The sequence below is a fragment of the Necator americanus genome, chromosome II (assembly GCF_031761385.1).
Source record: "Necator americanus strain Aroian chromosome II, whole genome shotgun sequence".
Taxonomy (NCBI): Eukaryota; Metazoa; Nematoda; class Chromadorea; order Rhabditida; family Ancylostomatidae; genus Necator; species Necator americanus.
This window is the reverse complement of record NC_087372.1, coordinates 6,086,938-6,106,185: the sequence shown is the minus strand read 5'-3', so window position 1 is coordinate 6,106,185 and position 19,248 is coordinate 6,086,938. Positions and strand designations below refer to the sequence as shown.

Here is a 19,248-nt window from a genome sequence, read left to right as displayed (position 1 = left end):
ACAAAATTGGCGATCTTCCATGGACAATATAGAGTTCGAGGTATAGGTTAGGAATATGAGTGTGATCACGCCTGATTCTCCTGATTGTCCTGAAAAATCAGTTAGGGAAAAGTCCTCAGCGGGTGTTTGTTCCTACGAGGTACGTTATAATCCTGTTCATGCGGCAATTCCTCCAGAAGGCTACTCGTTGATAGTAACATGTGGAGACCGTGGAGATATCCTTATTGATGTTCTTGGGTATGCGGCGTGTGTGAAAGGGTACACACGTACATCACTGGAGCTAAAGCTCGGTAAGACCGTTTTCCAGGATAAATCGGGCACTTCTATTCTTTCATTTTTTTTATTTTTTCTATTCTAGGATAGTTTTCTTTTTTCCCCTAGGGTAGTTTTTTCACAGTTAATCAGACGTGACCTTACAAAATGTGCTCGTGTCGGTGAGAACATACTTACTATTTCGTTACTTTGTTATTTATTGTCCTTGGTCACCTTATATTCGCTTAAACATAGAAAAAAGAGATCTCTTGGGGTTCTCTTGAGCTTAGCTGGATAACGAATAAAGTAAAAAATTACTACTATTTTTCTGGAAAGAAGAAAAAGTCTCTGGAAAAAACACTGTTTCGTACACAACTGGAATAAATAGCTCATTGCGAAGCTTCAGGCAAGCATCCCTTCGCGGTGTTCAGAGAATTTCGTTATTTTCTCGGAAATTCCGCGAATGACATGGACGGAGTTTCCAGAATAGAATTCTTATATCTCACAGGACATGGAATCGAAACGATTCGTGGGTGTTCATGCATCCGAGAGTATCACCGTAAACCCAGAAAATAATCGAATCATACGCCATTCCATGTACATCTACGTCTAGCGATGTATTCGTCATGGATAATCTTGTCGCGACAATCCATCACCATGCTGTGGTTTATTTTAGCGTACTTTTTTTTTGCATTAAACCTACCTTGTGAGACATATTGTCATGACATAATAATATGTCTAAGAACGGATGCAATTATCTCGACTATGATATGTGGTCGGAAGTGGTTAGTGCTGGCCCGACGAGCACTCAGAAACATAGACCTACATATATTGTCTTGCTGAGGTTTTGAGGTAACTTTTTTTTTTCTTTTTTGAATAATTTTTCAAAAACTATACGTAGACTAATTTTTTTTGGGAAAAGACGACAAAATTTTATCTAATGGACGAATTTCAGTTCACATCCTGAAGAATTTCCATGCATATTTCTAGTGACATTTTTTTGAATGATTTGAGGGTTTTTTTTTCTTGACAAAAAATCTCCGTAGACAAGGGTGAGTCAGCAGCCTGTTAAGAAAGTATTGTAATATACTCTAGTAAGGCTGAAAGCTTATAGTAATGCTACAGTATATTAATTTAATGTAGGGTTATAGTAATGTTGAAAAGATGTAAGAAAATTGAAAAGAAAAAATTTAACCAATCACAGATTATGTGGTCTCAATTCAAGTGATACATCCTTAAAATTTAATTTATTTCAGACAAATTTTTACAGATTTTCTCAGTGAAATAAAATCTAACTACTTCGCCTGTTTTTCAGGGAGAGAAGGTACTTGGGAAGTTTCGAAAGTATCCGGCAGAGTTCTGAGAGAATACGACCAAACTAAAAATATGGCCACACAAAATGTGAGTTTTCCGATTATCGCGCGGTTTTTTGTCGGAATTTTGCTGTTTCAACACTTATTGATTAGGGAGTTGGCAGAGCGTGGGCGTTCTGTACTTCTCTTGTGTGTTTCACGTAGGGATGTTCTGTGCTTCTTTTCCGGGAAGATGTAGTGTCGTACGGTTTTTCTCTAAATGTTACTGTATCGATTAAGTGATCCTTTAAGATTAAAGATGCATTTCTGCTCTGATCTACAATAGTTTCATTGAAGAACGGGGGGTCGAGAAATTCATCCCATCCTTTGCTACGAACGTTTCGTCTTATTTTCAAAGTATTTTTTCTCTCTTTTTTCTTTCTCCTCCATTTCTGTGGTAAGTTAGAAATTTCAGCTCTGACTCTTTGTTTTATTTTTTGTTCTCTGCTCCGAAAAATCTCATCGAATCGCTTGAGAACCTTCCAGAATTAGTTCCTCTTCGATTATTTCCAGAATTAGTTCCTCTTCGATTCCTTTTTGTCGGGATTCGGACTTTTCTTCACTATTGACCATTCTACGCTTTGATTACTTGTTGAGAATGCAAACATATGTGAACAAATAAATAATTATTAAAAATACGGAAGCGGATAGTGACGAAAAATACTAGATAAGTTATTATATGATCACTTAGGTTTTTTGAAGAGGTAAGGAAATGTGCAAAAAAAAGTCGTATGTTAATTTTCCTATGGAAAACTACTGTTAAAAAGCTTTTTTTTGCGAGCTTTGAATGGATTTTTCGGGAATTCAAAGAAATCGGCGTGAAAATCGGATTGCAGTTGAACGCTGAAAAACGTCCGGATAAAGATAAAATGCTGTTTTCTTTGTCGCTATTTCTTTTTTCAGTGTCCATATTATTTGTCCGGGTTTACTGCCTATATGAGCAGTTTCCTTTTACATTTATTACAAAATTACGGGAATCGTGGTAGAAAAAAGTGGATGACATATGTTTTCCTATTTCTGTTGTACTCTTTACTTTGTTCCTGGATATATTTCTAGCGAAATGCATCATTTTCGGAAAAAGCCAGGGATCTGCAGCATAATCATCAATCAATCAGAGTTGTCATAATAGCATCCATTTATATACTTATTTTATTTCCCGTAAGGTATGCTATTTAATCCCGAAGAACAGGAGTTGATGACAATGCGCGGAGTCAAACCAGCACCTTTAACTTCTGGTCCAAAAAATCAATATCATGTGCGGGATAGAGTGCTGATCGATTGATTTTTCCAATTATCCTCGTATTTATCCCTGAATAGAGGACAAATACATCCGAATATTTGATTTCAGGCAAATGAAAACCTTCGTCATCCCCGTCGTTTCTCGCTTGTACATCAAGCGAGTTGTGAGACAATTCTGCATGCTGGCGTTAAGCGACAGAACACGAAGAAGCATCGAGAAGAACTTCGTGAAATTACCCGTGGAGAACAGGTCCTCTCTATTCATTCTGCAACCATGTAATAGAGCTTTAAAATTGATAAAAGTCTGGAAAACTAGCGACAGTATTGTTATTTACCCATGTCCATGTGCTCTCGATTCCAGATTCTTCAACAACTCAACGACGAGGGTGTTGAGTTGATATGGGCGGCTGAGAAGGGAAGTATTGCCTTCACGGCGGTGCTTAGCAGTTCTGGTAAGTCTACAAATATTCAAAAACATCATTCCATCATTTCTTCCTAATTGCCATGAAAAAAAAAACACGAGTCTTTCGACAACGAGTTCGATTGGAGCGCGCCAGCCTCGTACATGCGCCGCATCTTCCGAGCCGTTTTTTACGGCAATTAGGAAGAAATGGACGGAATCACCCTCCTCTCCATAATCTACGATTCTGTACACGAATAATCCACCGGAAATCCGTACCACCTCAGATTCGTGGTGTGATGCCTTTGAATGAAATCGATCCAACCTCCTTAAATGGAAATATTTCCACAGATTTTATTTTTTTTCTTTTTTTTTTAGTCTAGTAAATAGAAAGACCGTAAGGGACCTAAAAAGACAATGTCCAGCAAAGAGAGCCTTGTAAATTTGGAATTAACCTTAACAATTGATGTAACTAACCTTTTTCTCAATTTTTAAAAAGAAGATCTAATTTCGGCCTTACTCAACAATGAAAAAACGAGAGACGTATGCTTTTTTTGAATTCCAGGTTTCCAGAACGTTTTTTTTTCCTGGTGATTTTGAAGTGCTATCTACGGTCAACAAACAGTGTTTCCTAAAACAAAATTTAAAAAAAAAGTAAAAATAAAAGAAGGAATTGATTGACCCAGTGAACTTAGGTAAATGCTTTTATGCGGAAGTTGATCAAATACCAAAGAAGAACTATTTATTGCGCTTCTTAAATGAAAACTACTATTAAACCAAAAACATAAATGCTCAAAATTTTATTTTAAAAAGGTTGATATAAACACTGGAATAAAGAGAACCGACAAGAAAAATCTAAAGACTCATTTCGATGGAGATCTGGAATCAAGGATAGGGAAAAGTATAAAGTAGTACATTCTGGAGTAAGAGGAGAGAGGAACTAAACTAATTTGTCTTCAATTTTACGTTCTTCTTTTTTTTTTACTGTGTGCACTGCAAATTTCAAACCAAGAGCACTGATGACTATTTTCTCAAAAAAAAAAGAGACGCATCGAAACTGTTTGTCTTCTGAAAAATCGCTTCCCAAAAAAAATGTCTCTTTTATTGTATTTCTTTTTACATTTTTTTAAATCCCTTACGATGGCTCAACAACCTTTAGGTCGATATTGGTCTGCCAACTTAGCCGCTCGTTCTTCCCGGGCTTTCCTTTGTTTCTATAATTGTTTACCCTATTTTCAAGATTATCCTCCGAAAATTCCGTGAGATAAACTAAAAAAAAATTGTGAATTTATTTACTTATTTCTGATCCGATGATGATCTAAATTACCAAAATCTTTTACACTAGAACAGATTCGGCTCATAATAGGGCAGCTAAGAATGTCACGCATGAATAAGTCATGTACATATTTTTGTGATTATGTGATTATTTGATTTTTGTGATTTGTGTATTTATAAGTATAAACAAATTGTAGTGTAAACAAATCTATTCGGTCACATTCGAAGTTTCTATTAAGGAAGTCTAGCAACTTTTGTTGGCGAAGTGATCAAAGCATTCGAATCGAGCAACATTCACATTAGTCATCTTGAGACAAGACAAGGAAAATCAGGAAAAGGTAGGCTCAGTTCGATTTTTTGCACTATTAATGGAATTTTAGTGTGGATCAAAATTTCAGGAGATCAGTTCTTAGACTGATTGGGTGATTTCTCCATAATTATACCACAAAACCATAAAACCAGTTCTTTAATGATGAAACTAAAATCAAAAAATGACGATGTCATGGTCCTTAATGTGACAGTTTTGTTGTTATATAATAATGCACTGCTTCTCGATATAGGTCTATTTCGGATTACTTTTTTCTGTTGGTAAATCTATCATTTGTATTCAGGATGGGACCTACTTGCGGATTGTGATGGCACTAAAGAACAACTAATAGCAGCCGCTGCTGCTCTTACACAACAACATGTGGATCTCACCGGTATCGCTCTATATAGAAAGGATTCTGTGGAAGAGGGTACGGTCATCCGTGTTTCTAATCTCACAAACAAATTCAAGAAAAAAAAAACTTGGAAGCATGTTACATCTTCACTGGAATTTCTTCGGATTTTCCAACGAATCCATCCCAACAATAAGTGAGTTCATGAGAAAAAAAAGTGCGGTTTTTTTGAAGAAGTTGAGGAATGTTTGTTTTCTCCTGGACACTAACTGTCAGTTTTAGTTTTAGCTTAGTTTTATTGCATTTTTTTTCTGCCAACAGCTTTGGCACGGTAGATGTGAAAGAAAGTTATAGGAATTGTTTGTACTCTGTAAAATTGAAATAAATGAAATATAAATGAAGATAAATCTGCTAATAAAAAGTCTTTTTTCCAATTTGAAGCTGAAATAGACGTAATATAAGTAAAATTGAACTGTAAGAATATTTACTTTTTTATTCCATTATTTATTGACACGTTTATTTACTTTTGCGTGGAACATAAATGAATAGATACGCTACGAACAAATCAGTTGTATCTCATGGTGCCGCGTCGCAGCAGCACCGCCAGTGGCCGTAAGGGAACAGAAATTCCGGGGTCGACTATATATACTAATAATTAGGCTCAATCTTGGCGTATAAGATTAATAAAGGTGTGCTGTACTTAATGCGGTGTATTTGCTGAAAAGTATGCTGTCCAACCTTATTGTATTTGCTCGATAATATGGTCGCTGAGCGAGTCTTACGCGCGTCGCGGTCGTACAGTTCAACATAAGTGTCGCCTATGTTTACGTACGTCTATATTTTCATTAAATTGTTTTATTTCTATTTTGTATACTAAATAACATAATAAATAATATAATGGCATGATATAATCATACTATATGAAATAAGATAAAGAATGAAGAAATGAAATAGATTAAAAGAAAATAATTGGATAAAATAATTTAAAAAACGGATGAGAATAAATATTATATGTTCTAAATAGGTGCTACAGAGTACCGAAACAATAAAGAATATATCGTATTCTTCAAAATGAGCCGATATTAGGGAAATACCGTATAACTTATAGTGCCATGGTTTCCAAGACATATTTCTGAGCTGGACAAGTGCTCTCGTTGCATAACCAAGTATGATCCAACAACAGATCCACGTCATCCGGTAAAAAAGATTAAGTTTTCTCTTTTTTTTTTTACAAAATTCCTGGACATATTTTCCCCTGTTACTAAAAATCTCAGGATTATCGTTTAGGGACACGGTGATGCCGCGTACATTGCTAGAAGGAAGTTTTTGAACGATCACGCATTGGAATATAGACAGTAAGTGTTGAATCCGTAAAGGATGTCCATAAAATATGTTTTATGCTTTTTTTCTGTGCGGGACATCGCGATTTTTTTTTCTTTCAGCGGTGATCCTATTCCCATAGTGGATTATACTGAGGAAGAGCATGCAACATGGAAGGCTGTTTACGAAAAACTACGAGGTCTCCACGAAACACACACATGTCTAGCGTATAGGTAGTTGACATCTGATAAATTAACGATTTTGGAGACTCTCAGCAAGAAAACATAAACCAGATAGGCACCTGATTTTAGAAAGAACCTCAAAATGTTGGAGGATGCAGGAGTGTTGTCGCCAGAGAGAATTCCACAGATAAAAGACGTGAACGTTTATCTTCAGAGTAAGCGTATTTGCTTATTTTAATAGCAAAGCAGTTTTAAATGCTGTTAAATAAATAGTAAATAAATAGTAATAATAGTAAACAAATATCGCTGCGCACAAATTATGGAGAAAATACCGTTTTTATTTTGACTAATGTCAATTTTATTATTATTATTTATTATTATTATTATTTAATTTCAAGATTTTAATTAATTTATTAATTGTTGACGAGTGCTCGGACAGCCAGAATACCTTAGCTCACAATGTGGAAATAATAAAATATTCTAAGTAATTTGAATAAATAAATAATAAATGATTAATAAGAATAAATAAATGATTAATTAATAACTAATTAAATAATTTTTTTTGCTACCGTCGATATCCACAAAAAAAAGGAGAAAGTGCGAGAGAAATGTACTGAAAAAGTATATACGTAGCAGTATCAAAGTATAAGTGAATCTTTCAAAAGTAGTACCAAGAAAAAACAAGGATTTCCTATATCTGTTTGATTTTTTCCATCAGAGTTTTTTTCTGTTTGACTTTTGATTTTTCTGTTTGAGAATCTGAATTAGTTCACCATTTTGCAACAGTTTATTTCTTTTTTTTTATGGCTTTTGCATGGTTAAACAATAATGGAATAATAAAGAAATATCAACGTTATCACAGTAGGAAGTTTGAAAAAAAAACTTACAAATTTAGAGAGGACAGGCTTCATTCTTCGTCCGTGCTCTGGTCTACTATCTGCTCGTGATTTCCTCGCAAGTTTAGCGTTTCGCGTATTTCAGGTATATAAAAATTGTTAGAAGAGTATCCCAGAACGTATTCTCATGCATAATTTCTTCTATATGTACGGGTGTAGTGCAGTGGTAAGAGGTCCCGGTGCGACTAAACGACCGGTGTTACGAGACTGCCTTGGTGCCGATCAAAGCATTCATCCCTCAGGAGTCAAAAAATTAGTACCGGATTTGTCTGGGGGCGAAAACATCAGATCACATCACACTTTCACAAAGATCAAACGATTCGAAGTCGGGTTTAACGGTATCACTCCAAGAATCTGATGTATGAATTTCCGAGGGTTTTCAAAGACTATACGGGAGCGTAGATTGCAAAAGCAGGTAGGATCTCGCTCATCTCCCCTTGCGTCACTGAAATAGACGGCTTCGGAATGCGGTTCCTTACGACGTCCCCTACTAAAACGCGCCATCCTTGCGCTCCGCCCCCGTCTGTGACTCGTCGAAAATCCATTCGGATGCCGCGATGGGGATTTAATTTCATTTCTCGAATCCATTCGGACTCCTCGATGGGGAATTCATTTCATTTCACCATTCACAGACGGGGGCGGGGAGCAAGGGTGGCTCGCTGCAATAGAGGACGTCGTAAGGAACCGCATTCTGAAGCCGTCTGTTTACAGTGATGCAGGGAGAGATGAGAGGAACCACCCCTGTGTTCATAATCCACGACCAGATATAGGTTTACTCCAAAGGAAATCCATTCCACGCCCGATTCGTGGGGTGATGCCCTTCAAAGGGGTGGCCCGTCCCAGTGGGATTCGACCAACGCCCAAGCATGTCATCCATTATAATTAGTTATTATCCTTTAGTTCCTTGAACCTAAGGTTATCACAATCGCTTTCCAGCTATTCCTGCTCTTAAACGCCGAAGGATATTGTGTTAGGCGTTAATCAATCCGCTTAGGATGCGCCAACGCGTTCACTTTAATTCAGAATCGTTTGGGGTTAACGAACGCGTGTCTAGCCCACAAAATGATTTGCGGGCTAAACACGCGTGCGGTGACGATGTGTCAGTCAGTGTTTCTTCTCTCTCAACCAGGTTTAGCGGGTGTTTTCCGGCACCGAAAGGATGAAAGGTTTGGTTGGCACAGGGGCTGTTTTGAACCATCTATCGATCGTGGCGCCACTGCGGAAACTCTTACCAACTGCGCTATACCCGCCTCGCTCGTGCTCTGATGCATATGTGTGTGTGTTTAAGACGACCACGTACCTACGTCATAGCGGGAAACCACATCATTCTCCAGAACCTGACCTGATCCACGAACTATTAGGACATGTGCCAATGTTTGCTGATCCTATGGTTGCTCAAATGAGTCAGGTTGGTTTTTTTTTCACCGTTTGTTGGTGCAACTGGTAAGGAAAGCAAAATTCCAATGGTGAGTCACTTTGCATAAGTTTTGAAGCAATTACCATTTCGATCCTGGCGTGAATCTCGATCTTTCCATCCTGAATGCAATCATACACTTTTCTCCTGCCTTTTTGACTTAGGTCAGCGACGGAAATCCTTGTAGATCTTAAGAATCACTTCTGTAACTACGTACCTAAGTCATGTTGAAATAATTACGTTTCAGGACATTGGCCTTATGAGCTTGGGAGCATCAGATGAACAAATTGAGAAACTAGCTACCGTAGGTTTTTCGACGGTTTTCAATCAGCTCCTTTGCACAGCTCTTTCCCTAACCGTTTCCAGGTTTATTGGTTCATAATCGAATTTGGTTTGTGCAGAGAAGGTGGCCAATTAAAAGCGATCGGTGCTGGATTAATCTCTGCTTATGGAGAATTGGAAGTGCGTCAGAAAATTTTTTTTCCAAAGACAAAATTCTGTTTTTCCACCTTTCCCAGAAGTTAGAGCTTGGAACAGGTGTTGTTGCTAGTTTGTTATTGCTAACTGTGCCATGAGTCTGCCATGGCTACGATGACCCTCTGGTCCAGTACTGCTAGGGACCAATAGCCCGTTACGCCCATGAAGCGCACTGCCCAACGTAGTCTACGGTTCCTCATGTACGGTACACACAAAGGTTCACTATCTATTCTACTTTCAAAAATACAAGAAAATATACTGCCAGCAGCTGCTGTACAAAAAAAATACGACTAACGACTTCCAGAAAGTTTACAGGAAGAATGGAAACAGAAAGATTGAGAACACTCTTGTTCAAAAAGGTGATCCAGCTAAACGTATTGCTCCCACTGGGCCTCCTTCCTTCGGTTTAATATTTCCCGTCTATCTCTTATATTCTGCCCATCTGATCCATGAAGTCGGAATCAATAGGATGAAAATGAACTCAGCTGAATCAACTACTTTACATTCATGGCACAGTTATAGATCGGCTATTGCACCAACTATACTGTAAATACAGATTGATCCTAGAAGTTCGTTGTCACATAGTCAGCACAATACTAGGCGGGCAATATCAGTTACAATGTTATAGCGGGTGTGGTGTAGCGGTTAGAGGTTCCGCTTCCTGCACGATCGATCGGAGGTTCCAATTCGCCCTAGTGCTCACCAAGCCCTTCATCCCTTCGGGGTCGATAAATTGGTACCAGACGTGTCTGGGAGGATAAAAACACTGACGTGACCCATCGGCTAGCCACCGCAAGTCACTGGATAGGCCAGTTACACGTTCGTGAACCTCAAACGATTCTGAGTTGAAATGGACGTGGGGGGCGCATCCCAAGCGGATTGATTAACGCCAGAAACTTTATCCTTTACTCTTTAATGTTGGAGTGGACAGCAAATTAAGGATGTCATCTATGGGGATGGCTGGTTCCGAAGTTGTGAGGAGCACCTGGCCCCTTGTGGTCGTCTTCTGGTCCTCCTCGGCGTTGCTCTCACTGCTATTTTATGCACGACGTTGGTTTCTTCGGGGCCCGTAATCAGCAGATTCCATTTCCGAATACACCGATCGTGCCCTGTGTACTATCGATCGTTTTTTGTGCTAACTCAGAACTCTTACAGCACTAATGCCTCACGTGTGCTACAGGTACTCATCGATTCATAGTACCAAGAAACGGTAGTAGATGCACCACTCTACGAGTAATGCGCTGCTGTACACATATTTTCGAGAAAACGGAGCCGAGATGGCAACTTATTGGAGTGGAGTGGAACTGGAACTGGAACCTAGCTAAAGTTCAGCGAGATCCCCGGCAAAGACAGTATCCCACAAAAAATATGGTGATGGTATCTCTTCACGAAAAAATAGGATTAGAGGTGTAGATCACGAGTATAGGTGCGAGTCATGCTCAATTCTTTCAATTCTTCTTGCTTGTGCTGAGAAATGGCGTGTGGGAAATAACATAGGAGTTCGAATCTTCCTACGAGACACCTCATAAGCTAACTTTGTGTGAACGCTTCGCTTCTCTCACTAGCCTGTCTATTTACTTCGGTCTTACTGGGACAGGCTACAAGAGGAACCTCACTTATTATCATCTACTGGCTAGTATATGTAGCACATGTATAGAGTGATGCGTTGTAAAGTGCCTGGTAGGAAAATTTGCACAGGATGACCGTTTCCCACGCCGTTTAAGAGGACATTTAAGGAGAATCAGGCGTGATCGCGCTCATACTTGTGATTAACACTTCTAACCCTGGTTTTTTGCTGAAAGGTCTCAAAGATCTTCAATTTTGTGAGAGGGTGCCCTTAGTAGGAGAGTGGTATTCAAAGTGGGCGTAACGTAGTGGTAACTGGGTCTTACTGCGATTGCGCAGCGCCCGATGGTTCAGCACCGCCCAGGGTTACCGAGCCGTGCGTTTCTCAGGCAAATAAATAAATAGCCTCAATAAATTTATCCTAGATTTACCTGGAAGGATTGAAACACTGTCCTTATCCATTGTTTAAAGGCAGCATACCACGGATTTAACGTGGTGAGGGAATCGACAGAAAATATAGAGATGGAGTTGTAGATTACGAGATCAGATTTGTTTCTGTTCAGCTCTCCCTAACCGTCCTAAAAAAACGGCGTGGGAACCGCATTATTCCCTACGAGGTACTTTAGAACGTTCGTCTACGTATAGGTTCTGGTCCTCTCAGAAACCTATTCATAGATTTTACTTGAATAGGCAGTCAAGGAGAGCGGAGAACTCACTGGCTTTCAAGCGCTACGCAGCTGGATGCGGCGCGTGTACAACTGTTAAGCTTTGCAACTGAAATCGTCATCTCCCTAACCGTAGTAAAAAAGGAGTCTCTCACGCCGTTCTCTACTACGATTAGGGGAAGATGAGCGAAACTATCCGTGATCCTGCAGTGTACGACCACGTATAGAGTTTACCCATCGGAAATCCACAGCAGTTAGGGATTTTTAGGATGATGCCTTTAATATCCGCAAATCATTATACAGGCTGCATACTCTTCATCCCGTAGTAAACTTCTGATACTCTGAAGTCGATGTCGAATGTGAAGGTGGATCTGAGTTGGTCCGGATCAATTCCGGACACCTCATCCTTTCTCCTCATTACCTTGCTAAGAAGATCTCTGCTGTTCAGCATGCGTGCTCGGATAAACCGGAACATCGTGATTTTGACCCGGTGACTACTGCTGTACAAAAATACGAGGATAGCGACTATCAGCCGTTGTATTTTGTCGCACAGAGCATTCAAGATGCTCTACACAAATTAAGGTCTCTGTTTTATTAGGACTAATTTCTCCTCGGGGTTGTGTAGAGCTTTTTCTTTCAGGCATTATGCACTTTCCATGGAACGTCCCTTCGCGGTCATTTATGATCCATTCACAAGAAGTGTAGAGGTTTGTGAATCGAAAAGAACTTATTAATAAGGTCATAGAAAAAAGTAGAAACTTGCTAGTTTGGTGTTAAAACTAAGAATGATCCTTAACTTGAGAGAAGATTTAATATTCAAAGGAAACATAGTAAACCCCTCTGTCTGAGGGAAAAAATCTCTCCAAAATTGCTGCGATAGCATTTACGGGTGTTGAATAGCTTTAACTTCGGACCTGCAAAGAAACACTGATTTTCTTTGCGTTAAGGGTAAGATTTCACCTCAAAAGAGAAGAAAAAAAGAAAAAGAAACTAGAGAAAAACCTAGAAAAAAACTTTAGATTGACTGATGTTTCTGTGCAGGAAGTAGACCATATTTGAGGATAAAACTCAAAACGTTTTTTTTTATTAGAGAGTTTTTTGTTTTCCTGTGAGTTGATGAGATTCGAGAAGGCTATTTTCTATTAAATGTGTATATTCTGCTATAATAAGGAAATACTATAGAGTGGATACAGTCAGGTGAGAACTACCTGTAACTACGTAAGCGCTCATTAGAAAACTCAATCTCACCAGAAAATAAAGAACTCTCTAATAGATAAAAGACGTTTCAAGTTTTGATCTCAAATATGCTCTACGTTTTAAAGAGAAACATCATTTTTTCTGAAGTTTCTTTTTCTACGTTTTTTTTTCTTGCTTACGCTCAGAGTGGCGTGGTAGGGCTTGCGGCTGCTGCGATCGCGGTGGGACCTTAGTCATCTTTACAGCTCAATTGTAGCAAGCGAAGGTCCCGTCTTCAGTCGTCACCGCCTGTTCCATCTCAGCGCCTCGAGCGCAGCGGTTCGGCGTCTGTCTTCTGCTCATTCTGACCCGAGGAAACACGTTTTCATTTTCGAACTCTTTGAGTCTTGACGAAAAAAAAAATACGAGAAAAATTTCCGAACGAATTATTGAAGCGTCCGAGAGTTATTGAAGCGGGATAGCGTAACATTACATAAATATATAAATATGTATAGCCAATTATATTGGCGAATACTTGGACTTATTTAGTTTCGAATAATTCTAAGAAGAGACAGAGAACCCTAAAAAATTGATAAATTGGTTCAAAATGTCACCATTTCCACAAATTGCACTTTCGAACGTTCTACAAAATATACAGAACATAGAAAAAGGATAAAATATCAAATAAAGAACATCTCTTCGACATTTTCTGATACTTTCTAGACAATTTCTGCAGTGAAAGTGAGCTTATTAAGGTCATTAAAGTACAGTATTCCACCTGTGTTGCGCCTAAGTGTCCGATTCGCATCCACACTACAATTTTGAAGTTTGACGGAACTCGATGTGTCTCTTTGGTGCAAATTCATTCTCCTCCGAGGCTATAGCGTAGTCACAGTGAAAATTTCGTCTTCTGGTCGTCCAGAGCTGCCAAAGTATCCGAGTTTTTACTGTAATAAATCGTATATTGTTGATCTTGGTGAACTGTAAGAAATTGCTACCGTGGTGCTGGTTCTGTACACATACAGAATTGAGGACGTTCCGCACTTCTTATAATTATTGGATGTGATTACTTATGTGTTCAGAAGAGGTGCTAGCGGTCAGCGTTCGCCTACTATTATTTTTATTTATATTAATTAATTCCTATGATTACAATATAATTGATTAATTATGATAATATTTAAATAAATTGGGTTAAAGTAAAGTTTGTAATGTTTTTTTGTTCATAATATTCTCTGACTCAGACAAAGTGTGTTCTACCTTTTTATCTTTCTTTTCTGGTGCATCGTTGGTGTATGTGAATAAATAAATAATGAATGAATAAATAAATAATTAATTATAATTATATTTTCATAATACTTAACTATAATAATAACTAATATAATATTATAATAATTATAATAATGAGTAATGTTTAGTACTTAATTTTAACAATTAATTTATCCATTTATTTTTAATTTTTAAGACAAATCACTTGTACTTAAATATAATATTTATCAATATAGTATATTATTTGTTATTTATCAATATTTATCAAGGGAAAAACCAAAAATATCAACTAATTTACTGTTTCAGACTATTCGCGACATTTCCGACCTGGAACCTGCATTTTCAAGATTTCGCATGGAATTTTCTGCAACCACACATGCATTCGATAAATTGAATCTAAATAAGTCGTCCAAGTAAACTCGATTGCTTTGTTTCTTTTTTTTTTGCTTTTCATGGAGATTTTTTTTTGTTTCGCTAGAAGAACTGAATTTAAGCAATAAACCCACTTATTTGGTGTTTGTTTGTGTTTCACATTTAAATGCTTAAATTTTATTTACGCATTGTATTGTCCTTCAAAGTTGTCGCATTTGTACAACAAAACGAAAAACACGTGTATCGGCGAAGAAGACCTGGTTGATGTTGAAAGTGGTCTAACTTTGGCTCAATTTTTAAGTTCATACTCTTTTTTCTTTTTTTTATGTTCATTTTTTTCCCATGAGGAGCTAATTTCACTACTTGTTCTGTTGGAAAGGAGTTTGTGTTGCGTTGCGGCGCATCGACTCCGTTGAACGTGACACAGAACGTGAGCAGCATGTTGGTGCAGTGCCGGCGGTAGGGGGTTTGGCTGCCACTTTACAGTCGATGGTTCTAGGCCGCCCTAGTGCCAACTAAGTCTTTGATCCTTTCGAGGTCGACAATTTCGTATTGGACTTAGATAATAACTTTTGGGATGATAACGAGACTGTTCAGACGCATCGTTCCCCCTCTCCACCCCCCCCCCCCCAGGCATCGTAAGGCTGCACACACACGGTTGCACACACCTGATCCACAATTTTGGAGAAGAACCCAAAAGCGCACCCTCATAGGAGTTGATAAAGAATCCTTCATTCATTCGTTTTTTTTTTGCGTAAGTCGCCACCAACGAAATCGAGAGATTATCCGAGATTCTTTTCTATGGCACTGGTCAGTGGGATTTTCACGCCTACCATCTAATAAAATCGATGTTCTGAGGCGGTTTGAACGTGGTTTTTGGAGGAATGTTCCAGGAAACTTCCAAGCACATGAAAACTTCTCGATTATCAGTGCGTGTATCGATTTATCTGCTTTACCAGGAACGAATTCTTGAGCACAGCCATGAACCTAAAGGTGGATATTAAAGATAGGAGATGAAGTGCTCGGCACGGATCAATCCCTGCTGTGATGGTGCGCCTTGGGATAAACATTATTCTGGGATTTTGTTTTTTTTCCAATGGATTGAAATTTCAGAAAGATATCGACGAAAAAAGGTGATTTCTGTGACAAAAAAGTTCTTAGCGATTCCAGAAAACTGTTTTTTTTTCTGCAAAAAAAAATCCCGTTTCAGTCTATCATTTTGTATCGCACCTGACTTTTGGAGTAGTTCAATTTCTTCGGTGCTGTCGGAGGTTCAGAAGGCGAGGCGGAAGCGAAGGAAACGAATGAATCGAAGTCCATTCGGAATCAATCCATTAACCACGTAACATATTTTGATCGTTTCACAATGATTTTCAAATAATTGGTCCTACGAGCTCGTAATAGGCTTTTTAAATAACGATAAACACTTTTCTTCCCCGTGAGCGACTTCAAATTTAAAAAGAAACCCCACTACTTGTGCATTAACATACTAGCTGTGTAAATATTTTTAAAAAAATTAAAATTTCAATCGGAGCAATGGTCAGTCAAAATTATAAAGTGGTAACTACGTAAACGATCACCAGAAAACAAAGAACGCTCTAATAGATGAAAGACGTTTCAAGTTTTGATCTCAAATATGCACTACGTTTTGAACAGAAACATCAGTTTTTTTTAAAGTTTTTTTTTCTGGTTTTTTTTTCTTGGCTACGCTCAAAGTGGAGTGGTAGGGCTTGCGGCTGCTGCGATCAAGGTAGGACCTTACTCTTAACTATTTTTTTCCTCTGAGCGACTTGAAATTTAAAAAGAAATGTCATTACTTACGCAAAAACCTATTAGCTGTATAAATATTTAAAAAAAAATAAAAACTTCAATCGGAACAATGATCAGTCAAAATTTTCCACTACAAATTTCTCTCATTGTTCTCGTGAACTTATGAACAACCGAGGGAGTTGGAAAATAATCACGATACGTGTAGGAGACAAAAATTTCGGCATTTTATCGTTTAATCCGTTTTATATACACCTTTTATTATGACAAATGTAATATTGATCTAAAAATTAACAACATTTAAATTACTACTGAAAACTAGAGACAATTTCCTGTAGAGAAAGAAATGCTCTTTCAATTAGCATGTTAAATAACCCTAAACTATCTCCAAGTCCTCTCTTCTTGAAACTTCAGCATTTGGAAGTGTATTTATGTTTTTTGTTATGCCAATGAGGTTTAGGAAACGTCAGGTCAATAAAAAAAGTTTCGCCTAAACCACGTTGGCATAACAAGAAAACATAAATAACCCTAAACTCTTTTTTTTTGTGAGGGAGATTATGTTTAAAAACAGCTATTGTCTACACATCAACCTATTAACTAACTTCATAAATATCTTTAAAAAAATAAAAATTTTAATCGGAGCAATGGTCAGCCGAAATTTTTCATCGCACATTTCTCCACACATCGTTTTACGAGCGTTTTGTGATGGCCGCTCCTTCGAAAACGTAAGTGGAGCCAATTAGGTGGTGGTCCCTGATAAAATTGCCCTCTAAAACGGGGCAAAACGAATTCATCGTACTGCATGATCTTTGCTTCTATGTGTCTCACTATGCCTTTTACAACAATATTATACTTCTTCAATTTTCAAAATTTTATTTTTGTGGCATTTTTTGTCGTAAGTAATCCATACGATGGATGTGATTAGTAACAAATATAGAATACCATATAATTGTAGTGATATGTAAAAAAAAGAAAAGGAGAGAAAAGAAAAAGAAAAAGAGAAAAGGGCACGGTATGTAAATGTGCCCAGTTTCTGCAGCGTTTTCTTTTATAACTCTCCTGAATATTTCTCTCCTTTCGAGAAAAAATTAAGTAAGAACACAGTACATATGCAAAGTTTTCTCTGCTGATTTTGATTCTCCTGAATACTTCACGTTTGATTTAAGTAAATAATTTCGGAAATTTCTGAGAAATATTGAAAAAGTTTGAAAGATGTGAGAAAAAAAGGTTTTTTCTTCTTCTATTTGTTTTCTGAGTGAAATCAAGTGGGTGAAACATCGTTTTTTTTATACAGTTTTACTCGAGCTTTGTGAAGTTCTAGTTGCTAAAATTTTTTCTGTTTGCTCTCATGTTTGTAGATGGAACGCGGTGATCGTAAATAAATAAATAAGTAAATAAATAGATAAAAGTAGGTTTTTGACGCGCACAGTCATAAGTAGATGTAGTCTCAAAACATTTTCCTGTGTTTATAGAGGTACTGAACTATGTGCTCTGCACAATTTATCCCTTGTACTATGAAAAAGCCTGAAAAAATTCCGAGAAACCGTCAGTGACTTCACAAACGTTAAATATGTTTATCAGAAGTCTTCAAGCAATCGTTTAGCGTGCTTTCTATTGTCCTTTCTTTCTGATTTCTAGGACTAAATAATTTCCTCAAAAATTAACAAATTAATGGAGGATGCTTGAAAACTAAAAAGAAAGTCTTAATTGCAGGTCCCAATGGGACATAGCAAGAAATCTCCAATGAATCTCGGTGATAAATAATCCTAAGAAAGACTGATTCAAAGAAAAAAAATTGTTATTGAAGACGCGATAGATTTCCTGAGTAACATGGTGTTTCTCTTCAAGTAATTTACATAGGCGTCTTCTACTTTCTTCCTCTGAGATTCACATCTGCGCCACAAAATCCCAGGAAGAATACCTCATCGGGATGATCCAAAGGTGGGACTCAATGTAAAAATCTTTTTTTGATTTACAAAAGTATTTTATTCTGGAAAGGAAGCTTCGTTTCGTCGTTATTACTACAGTACTACGTTAAACTTCATTAATGAATCAAATCTTTTTATCAAAGGTACCACTAGTGGGACCCAATTTATTCTTAAGTGTTCATGAGAAAGTCGACAGTGATCTCTTCTTTTGGGTGCAAAAAAACTATGTGCGAAAACCGATCCCACTCGCTGTTGTCTTCTCGTTCCTTCTCAACCATGACCCTTTAATCGCCGTTGACTCCGTTCTCATTTCCCGGTTCATCCATCACTCATTCTTCACCAGCGCTACAGACGAGTGTGTTGTTTTTAACGGTACCGCTTCACCTATATTCGCTAGAAGTGATTTTCTAAAAAAAAAATAAACTTCCTATCCTAATGATTCATTAATCTCCTGGTCATAAATTTCAAGGATAAAGGGCGATTGAAAGGATAAAGTTTCTGGCGTTAATCAATCCGTTTGGGATGCGCCCCCACGTTCACTTCAATTCAGAATCGTTTGAGGTTTACGAACGTGTAACTGGCCTATACAATGACTTGCGGTGGCTAGCCGATGTGTCAAGTCAGTGTTTTTATCCTCCCAGACATGTCTGGTACCGATTTATCAACCCTGGGGAATGAAATGCTTGGTTGGCGCTGTAGCGGATTCGAACTTCCGATCGATCGTACAGACAGCGGAACCTCTTACCGACTGCGCTACACGCTGCCGCTACCAAATTGTGTAGATGGGAAATTTCTGCACTGTGGTGATAAAGCAAGTGAGAATTATAAACGCGGGGGTATTCAGCAGCTGATCACCATTGATTCGTAACTAGTGATTGACGGTATGACCTTCGTCCTCGGTGCACAATCCTAGATCTTCATTCTCGGATTAACATTTGGAATCTCATATAAATGACACGAGTAAAATACGTGGAATAATTTCATCAACACTACGTTAAGTAAAATTTAGAAAATCTAATCTTGCGGCTTGTTCTAATCCGGT

The 19,248-nt window shown here is 37.9% G+C and overlaps 1 protein-coding gene across 1 annotated transcript; it reads left to right on the top strand.

The window, feature by feature from the left end:
• Positions 1-55: 55 nt before the first annotated feature.
• On the top strand, positions 56-14,556 carry RB195_016983 (uncharacterized protein; the record flags this gene model as incomplete). Its single annotated transcript, XM_064183761.1, has 17 exons — positions 56-290; positions 1,568-1,653; positions 2,953-3,093; positions 3,205-3,295; positions 4,758-4,856; positions 5,130-5,255; positions 6,286-6,374; positions 6,465-6,532; positions 6,620-6,730; positions 6,809-6,894; positions 7,575-7,660; positions 8,864-8,983; positions 9,237-9,293; positions 9,356-9,451; positions 12,146-12,279; positions 12,338-12,404; positions 14,446-14,556. 17 exons carry the CDS (start codon positions 56-58, stop codon positions 14,554-14,556), a joined length of 1,803 nt encoding a protein of 600 aa, XP_064039642.1.
• Between the last annotated feature and the right edge of the window lie 4,692 nt (positions 14,557-19,248).